At 41.5% G+C, this 9,226-nt stretch overlaps 1 protein-coding gene across 1 annotated transcript in view; it reads right to left on the bottom strand.

The window, feature by feature from the left end:
• Nucleotides 1–643: 643 nt before the first annotated feature.
• Nucleotides 644–9,226, bottom strand: part of LOC103808395 (olfactomedin-4-like) — a 22,002-nt gene continuing 13,419 nt past the window's right edge. The window contains exons 5-6 of the mRNA XM_009081177.1: nucleotides 9,197–9,226; nucleotides 644–1,437 (exon numbers count right to left, since the gene is read on the bottom strand). The exon at nucleotides 9,197–9,226 is cut by the window's right edge and continues 121 nt beyond it. Coding sequence (XP_009079425.1) covers nucleotides 644–1,437; nucleotides 9,197–9,226 — 824 coding nt within the window. The remainder of the gene's footprint in view (nucleotides 1,438–9,196) is intronic.

Genomic DNA, 9,226 nt, shown 5'->3' with positions numbered 1-9,226 from the left:
GGGCAGTGAACTCTGTCCTTTCCCAGATGTCTTCTCTTCCCTCCCTGTGGTAGGACATAAACAGCAAAGTTCATTTCTACCCTCCCTCCTGAAGTCTTGAGCCAGATGCTAACTACTGCTTCTACCTAACAAATGGATTGCTGTCTTCCAACCAAGTTTACTTCCTATACTGTTATAATCCTTCAATTAATTTCTCTGAGGCCTCATTTCTTTCTAATGAAGCCCAGTGGAAATTCATTCTCAGTTTCTGAGTGCCTTTCCTGTGTTACTCTGACAAATGCAAATCAGCAGGTAACTAGCTTCTTGGTCAGTAGATAGGCTGTGCCCAGCTATTTCTGCAAACGAAATGCACTAAATCTATGGACTAAATCTACTCTCAGAGGCAGGACAATTGTAAATCACTGAAAATCAATAAACACCAATCAAAACCTAAAGAACCCAGCAGTGCCAAACGCTGCTGCCAGCAATACTAGTGACCAGAGCGGGCAAACTCTTGAAAGAATATAAGTAACTATGTAACACCCCCAGATACAGTGTATCAGACCAGATAAACTCTAAACTGGCAATAGCATTGTCTAAAGACATATTGGATCTCTCATTTTAGCTCCTTCCAGTTTTATCACATGCATATGACACTGAGGTACTAAGGCTGAAAGATCACATCATATCTCACAAGGTAACCATCATTATAAACATACAGTCTCTGATCTGTGGGGTTATAATCGATACTCTGGATTGTATCTAACTTTTTATCCATAATGACACTAATTCTAGCTTCTTTGCCAGTAGTCGTGTCATACATGTAGAAGATTTCCTCTTGCCTAGTGCTCACTGGCCTTGTGGCATAAAGAACACCACATAACATGAAAGCATTGGAAACAGATGGCTTGTACTGTCTCGTCTGCCAAGTATTTAGCACATCAAGTGTGGTCTCATTGAGTTTGCTAATCACAATGTTGCCGATGTTATTTTCTGTGGAATATATTACCCATAACCCACTTTCATCCACAGCAAAATCTATGTCTTGCCATGCTACACCTGCATAAGAGAAACGGTTACCAATAGCAGCACCTGGAAGCTCCTTTCTCAAAACCTGTGTGTTTGTTTTTATATCATGCTTCACCATATATCTTGAACTATAAGCATGATAGTATAAGTGATTATTGTAAAGGGCAGCACCACTTCCTTCCCCATACGTTACTCTGCTTTCATACATGGATTTAAACAGCAGCAAATTATCAAAGGAACTATAAATTCTGTAGTATTCCAAGTATCTCCCATCTGTGTTCAATGGTGCAACCCAATAGACTTCCTCCTCCGGGTTAGAGGGTGAGTAATCTCTACCCCAGGAACCATATTTGTAGGAAAATCCTCTCCAGTTCAGCTTTACAACATAGGGCTGGCTAACATTCAGCAGTCCACGGTGAGTGCAGCTACCTGCAATTAAAGAGAAAAAACAAACAAACTGGTTTTCCAAATGTCATCACTAAGACAGAGGTTTTGCAGACCATAGCCTTGAGACAGTGCCTACTAGGAATTAGCTTTGTGATAAAGCACAGACATAAATACACAGCTTCATGTGCAAAAGATTCATTTGAGGCTAAGGTCAGTAACTGGATGGCACCCAGCGTTCCAAGTTGACCCAAAAAGTTAGCAAAAAATCCAAAAACTGAAAGAGTACATAATATTACAGTTATTTGGGAGTGGGGGGAGAATTAATTCACAGAACATAAGTGCTCACTGCACTCTTCCAGACAAGGGACAGATTTGTGTTTCTACCCATTTGATGCAAGCCAGCTTGATGCACTAGGAAATCCCCTGGAAAATACAATTTCAGAAGCATTTTAGGTTATTTTCTACCTCAGTGGAACTGAGAGCATGGGAGATGGGGGAAAAAGGAAAGAGGAGCATCTGATTTCTTTGTATTTCACTGCAGAGGGGAAGGAAGGAGCAGCAGCCGCAGTAATTCCAGAGTCACATTTCAGATTAACATTCTGCTGTCAGAATCACAGCCACATGGTGCCTTCCACCTCAGGCCCTCAAAGACAGTAACAATCACAGCCCAGGAAATGCAGACTGATATTTTTCTGAGTTTTCATGTGAGAAAATATGACTTAGAGCTCAACCAGAACAGCCCTTTTTTACACATACCAACTGCAAAACCATTTTCAGGATCATGGAAAAAAATAATTTCAATGCAACAACTAGTTTCCTTTCACTCATGGTGAATGGTAGTGACACTCCTGTTTCCTGATAAATTCTCAATATTGTAAGACACTGGTGGAAAAAATCCTACACTCAAAAATGTCCTTGGGCTTCTGATGAGTCTGAAGTTGCCACTGGCAAAAAATACCATGCACTTTTCCAAGTGTTAACATTTTGCATTTAACTTTTTGTATTACTGACACAAAAGTGTCCCAAATTTTTCTTTGTAAGGATATGTTCACCTGAGGTAATGGAGACAGAGATATCAAGTGACTGGTACCAGCTCATAGGCTTAGCAGTATTCCAATGTTTCCCAATTCACTGGGGTTCTCTAGCCACTAGACAAACTTCCTTATCAAAGATGGAGTATCACATGAATAGACCCAAGTCTCACACATCAATTAGTGAATAAATTAATAGCCACAACTGTTTGATGTTAATAATACCTCCCTCAACACAGGAACTCCATGTACTGCCAGCTATGGTGCCAATGATGAAAGTCAAGATTATCTGTTGAGGTTTTAATACTTTGCATGGGAATCATGTCATGATTCCTTACAGCTTCTATGAAAATAATGGCTCATAACCTCAGTCGTATGAAGGAATGTCTGGCATATAAATACCCTCTGTCTTAGTACAAAGAAGAAAGAGAAAGAGAGAAAATTTACCTTTTGCCCTCAAAGCTGACCATCCCTAAGCAAGGCCAGACAATACTTATGAAGATTAATTGAAAACTCTTAAAGCCACTGACAGAAAAAGTCTAGGAGGTATCTTGTTCTCAAAGGCATCATAGTCTACTCCACAGAAAGGAGGAAATGCAGAGACAGACCAATCTGAAGTGCTCTACTTAGGGAAAAGGCTGGGAAACAAGATATTTGGTGGGAAAAAAATGGGCTGTTGCAAATGCAGAGATATCTTTTTCTGATCTGCTATGCCCAGGGGAAAGGTAGTCTGCTTCTGGGACAAGGAAACCCGTGTCCTGAGTAGTAGTAATGTCCAAGCAAGAGGGCAGTGAAGCTCTCCATGTTTTCTCCTTTCTGAAAATGTAGTATTTCTTTGCGTCTACAACATCACACCTTCACTCCTCGGAGTTTTGTGCTGTCTTGAGCTAGTCACTGTGACCTGAGGGACATGTGATTCACCTGCAGCCTCCTCTCAACGACTATGAGGAAGGTGGGGAACAGTTTCATATTAAATATAAATCACTATGCTGAGCTAAGTCTATGTGTCCCCAGGCCACATTGGTGACTTCCTTGGGGTCAGCATTGCCTATGGGAGCAGCTCTTCATCACTGAGCATCCAGCTGATGGCAGAGAGGGTGACACAAATTGTGAACAATCCCATCTTCTCCCCCAAACCCTTTTGTGTTCTGGGATTCTTGAGGCTGAAACATGGCATGATGCTGTTTGAATGCTTCTTCCCTTCATGCCACCAAGAATCCATGCAAATCAGCATTCCTGGCTCAGAGCAGATGAGCATTTAAGCATGCACTTAAGTGCTTTACAAAGGACGAGGCCCTGGAGCAGAAACCTCATTTCCAAATATAGCACACAAGGCAGGCACTGCTGTATGGCTGGCCAGGCTGTATCTCTGGAAATGGCACATAGCATGGATAGTAACATGGCCTCAGCACTTGGCACAAATACCAATGTTTGGAGGTGCTTATACCTCAGCTCATGCAAAGGAAGAAAGCTAAGGCAGCCAGTGCAAAATGGCTTGCAGCTTGCCAACTCCATAAATCAATTTGAACTATTTTTTCTTATATCTGTATTATGTATTGCTACCTCCGGCATGAGGGCTTCATTAAAGCTGGTGACATATTACTGCGCTTAAATCACAATAAACTTATCTCAGAATTAAATGGTTATTAAATGCTCTAAAACTCTTCATTTGTTTAGAAAAATATAGCACCAAAGCTTGCAGGTAGTGAAGCACTGCTAAGCTCATCTATATGCGACCTCAAATAATTTTTCATGTCATTAGGCAGAACACAATTCCAGATTATTTTAATAATTCATACATTGTTTCATAAATAAAAAACAAACGTGTGTTCAGCAGAGAGACCTTTTTTTACAAAAGAAATAATAAATTATTATTTCTTCCCTTAAAGAGATCTCTCTGCTGAACACTTGTTTGGTTTTTATTTATGAAAAAATGAATTATTAAAATAAAGTTAGAAGCATGTTCCGTTTTAATGACACCAAAAATTGTCTGAGGTTTCTGTAGAGTATGTGCTTGATTTTGATTTCCTTGAAAACTCTCCCATAATTATATTTTTTTTACCAAAAACTCTGTGGTAGTCAGGGGGCGATCTGTCTTTTGCGCAGTTTCAGAAGAAGTCATTGTTGTTTATTTAATCTAAACTTGCCTCCCTGTCTGGATCTTGGGGGGAAAAAATGCACAAAGGAAACAAAGTGTCATGTAATTTTGTAAATATTAGAAGGTACTTGAAATAAATCCACATGCATTATTCAAACTTTCAAGTTTTTCACTCCTTTCTCTGTGGTTTTGGGCCACTGATAAATGATGCCCTGGTATTTTTGCCTTCCTTTGTTTCATGCTTATGTAGCAAATAAACAAGGGAAGAACTAATGTAGGTACATACACACATACCTCTCCTCCCTACATAGAGAACCTCAGCTCAGTCATCTGCTAATCCTTCTGATTCATTAGAAAAGGAGATGTCGCTTATTTGTCAGGGCTGGAGGAAGCCTGACTTGCTTTGCTAAAAGGCTGCAGAACTGAGCATTAGACACATCCTGTTGGGTCTCAATTCACCTACTTCACTCAGAAGCACCAGCAGAGCACGTCAGCTTCTCACTCCAACAATACAGCTGCCAAAGACACTCCAGCAGCCTCCCCCCACCCAGCAGCCACGTCTGATCACAGAAGACAAGGGACCACAGTTAGCTTATGCAGCCAAAGGCCACAAGACAAGGTGAGACCCACATTTAAAGGAGCTCCCATGAGGGGCAAAGAGACCAGAGATACATTCTCACATATGCTTTCAAGCACCAGATGTGCACTCTCCTCTCCCTTCAGATGAAACACTGCATCCTGATGTGTGAGCTGTTACCAGCCTTACTATGGCTAGAGATACAGGAGACAGAGCTGCTCAGGGAAAGGCTCATCCTGGTTCCTACTGCCTCACTGACGCAGGAAGGACCACAAAGACACTCCAGTTTTCCTCCAGTATTATGGGGCACAGACACAGGCTGTCAAAGAAGACGTATATTGGCGACATCTAACAGGGGGTGAGGTAGAGGGAAGTCTGGAGTTCATCTGACCTGCCCTAAGGTAATTAAAAGTTCAGGTCCCTCAGTGAAAATCCCACCATTGCCCGTGGAGAAATGCATGTGTCTCCAGGTGCAGTTAGGCAGTTCTGTAGAATAGAACTGGCCAACTATTTTAAGTGCCTCTAGGCATGTCTCTCTACTTGTGTATGTATTAATTTCAAAACACAACCCAAAATACTCAAAAAACATAGACATCTTGGGTACATAGGAGGTAAAATATAAGGTAAAAGTGAAATCACTATAAGACTCTAATAGAATTGCCTGAGTTTCAGCATGAGGCTACTTCAGGTCTTCCTTCTGCTGAGACCTATTCACCAGTAGCTTGAAGCCCATAGTTTTAGATGTACAGCAGCCAGGAAAAAACCCCACAGCATTGCTCTTTATTTCCTTTCTTTTTATTTGCCTAAGAGTTTCATCTGGCTCACTTCTCCCTGATGCCTCTCTCTCAAGATCATTTCAGTGAGATGTGACGTAGAATCTGCTGCAGGGTCCTCAAAGAACTGTTCTAGGTTCTTTTCTCTCTATACCTGCTCAATGCAGCCAGAGGAGATCAGTACAAAGGAAAACAAATGGATAAATATTTCTTCCCACTGGAGTGGTGAGGAGACAGATGCCAGCAACTGCTGCAGATAGGAAAACCAGTGACGATGATGAGGATGATTAACTATGTGTCAGATACCCACCTCTCCAGTCAGAGAGTAAGGCAAATGGAAACCAGTAATTTCTTTTGGCTATGTTGTTTGAGAACAGGCCTGCTCACTCTGAGAAATACAGCAGCAAAAGCCTTGGGGTACAGAGTCAGAGGGGCTCTGTACTACAGCAGTGCGAAGCAAGAAGCTTTAATTAAACTTGCCTTTAGACTCATGATCTTAGACAGCTTGGGGATTAGCCAAGCTCTCTCTAGCTCATGTTGCCTACCCAAAATATGCAGGAGAGAGGATGAAGGGGGAAAGAAAATGCAATCTGAAAACAGGACAAAGAGTCAGTTTAATACAAACATTATAAATATAAAATGAACTAAAATCAGGGCAAGGCCAAGTGGTTTGGCAGGAATTCAAGGCATTCAAGTTTGCAGAGAAAACATATGGAAATTGTGTTCAAACACATAAATGAGTGCTAGAGAGCTTCAGAGGCCTAGGTGTGAGCATCCATGCAAAGCCTCCAAAATGACCATCTAGAAAATGCAGGTCTCCAACACACTTATTCCATCTTCCCAAGCAATAGCATCTTAATACTTCTATGTGTTTTCAGATACAGTCTGCAGGACATACTTGCTCTAAAAAGTTCTCAGCACAGAAAATACTCGCTCCTCGCCAGCCACACAAAGTCACAATACACCAGTCCTGCATGAATTAACAGGGATCTGAGCCTACATAACACCTGGGTTATCTGTATAGCTCATACCCCCCAATAGGAAGAAAACTTGCCAGCCTGCATCAGTTTCTCTGCCAGTCTTTTGTGCTAGCCTCAGAGACTTCACTCACCCTAAAGGTCACCCTAAAGATGGCCATGACAATATGCCCACACACATCCTCCAGCCCCTCCTGGGTTCCTATCGCTGTGGATAGCAGACAAACTCACGGACAACACCAGAGGTTACCCTCAGCTGATGTCAGTGGTGGCAGCTCTCTGGAAGTCCATGGATCTATCACCATTACCTGGGGTTTGGACCTTCCAGGTTATCTTCTGCTACAATGCAGTGACCTGCAAAGGTGTCAAAACTAGCTGGCACATGAGTCAGGAGTAAGGCAATGCTAAAGCAATACCATTTTGGTCCCAGATAAACTCAACCCATCTCCCCACCACACCCTGAGAAACAATGCTATATAATTCTATTATGCTCACAATTCCATGCAGTTATATTTACTCAAGACATGACTAGCCTATCCCTGTGTGGAGCTGCACTGGGTAGTACTCCCTTTCCCACTTGATGAAAGGTTCTATGTCTCATGGACACGCTAACCACTCAAACATAAAAGCAGCCCCTTCCTCCATCACCCATGGAAGGGCACAGTATTCTTGTTCCAGAGCTCAGTACTTTCTCACCAAAACAAAGGCTTGCTGTAGGCTTGAAGGGAACGAAGTTGTTTCTTTCCACACACCATCACCCTCAATAAATCAGTGAGATGCCCTTCAAGTACTTTCAAAACACTGTGGGTTTGGGTTTTTTCATTGAAATATTTTAAGCCTTCCTTAAAAAGCAGAAAAGGGCCTTGAGATTTTGCAATATTTCAGCTTTCTCTCCTGTCTGATTCCCAGACAAGGTGTTACTCGTGCATTCTGTCAGAGAAATGCAGCAACTGCCTGCACCACCATGAAGCCCTAAGGAGGGGCTGCTCACCCTAAGGCAAGCTTGTATTTCTTCCCCTCACCTTTCCAATGAGATGTTTGAATTAGCTGACCCCAAGGTGACGAGAGGTAAATCTGTGCAAATCTGTGCTCCTCGCAAGCAGAACACCACTACTCCTCTTTTTATGGGCTCCTCTAACTGATTGCTAACCAGCTGATGTGAAAAAGCAAGATTCTTCCCCAGGGTATTGTATGCAACACAGCACTTTTTCTCTCACAATACTCTGCCACAAGGCCCCCTGTGTATAGAACACTCAGGGGATCAACACAGTTTGATAAATCCTCCTGTCTGTTAGCAAGTGGGATGCTTGACCTGGCATATCTAAACTAGTGTTTCCTAAATGGTTTGCTCCAGTCTATCATATCTGACTCAGAAGTTCTCTGACTATGATTCACTCACAATGTGATTTTTCAAACTGAACACAATGTCAAGACAAAAGTTATTCCAGTTTAAACTGATTACTACACACCCTGTGGCTCTTGATACCATTATATGAATTGCACTCTGGGAGCCACTGATCCAGGCCCCAGAACATAACCCTTCCTAGTTAAGAAAATTATTAAGTCCTTGTTCCACTGAAATCGGTATTGCAGCTCTCACTTACTTCCTTGAGACCAGAATTTCCCCCCAAGTTTCTTGACCTTCTGTTTTAGAAGAGTCTTTTTCTTGTGAAGCAAAAGTAATCTTCAAGCAAAGGTACCTTCTGGAGCTTACATACAAATGTTTAGTACATCAACTGTTGCTTATACATTTCCCAAGCAGCATTAGAGCAAAATTGCCATGACACAGGTCACTTTCACAGAAACTATTAAAAATCAAAGCTGATTAGGAAAAAAACATTGTTTCCAACAAGCAACTGTTTGGAAAAAAAAGAAAAGGGAGTAGAGATTCACTTGTCACACTATAGGTGAGAGGAAGATTACAACTTTTTCCAGCTGAAAATAGCTACTCTGTGTGTAAGATTTGATTTCTGCCCTCATTTTCCTTTTGAATTCCTTGATGAAACATTAGGAGCTGTCTGCTCAATTTTTCAGAAGCTAAGGAGTATCATTACAATTGTATTTAATATTAAAAAAGGGAAATCTCTGTACTTACTGTTCTAACCATGTGTTATTTCTTATCTGATATACAACAGAAACACTTACCCGGTGGGAAATAAGGGGGTGATTTCTGCCCTCATTTTCCTTTTGAATTCCTTGATGAAACATTAGGAGCTGTCTGCTCAATTTTTCAGAAGCTAAGGAGTATCATTACAATTGTATTTAATATTAAAAAAGGGAAATCTCTGTACTTACTGTTCTAACCATGTGTTATTTCTTATCTGATATACAACAGAAACACTTACCCGGTGGGAAATAAGGGGGTAGTTTTGTTT

This window comes from Acanthisitta chloris, unplaced genomic scaffold (genome assembly GCF_000695815.1).
Source record: "Acanthisitta chloris isolate BGI_N310 unplaced genomic scaffold, ASM69581v1 scaffold14758, whole genome shotgun sequence".
NCBI lineage: Eukaryota > Metazoa > Chordata > Aves > Passeriformes > Acanthisittidae > Acanthisitta > Acanthisitta chloris.
Note: the sequence above shows the minus strand (reverse complement) of the source record. Positions and strands in the feature narration are given on the sequence as shown.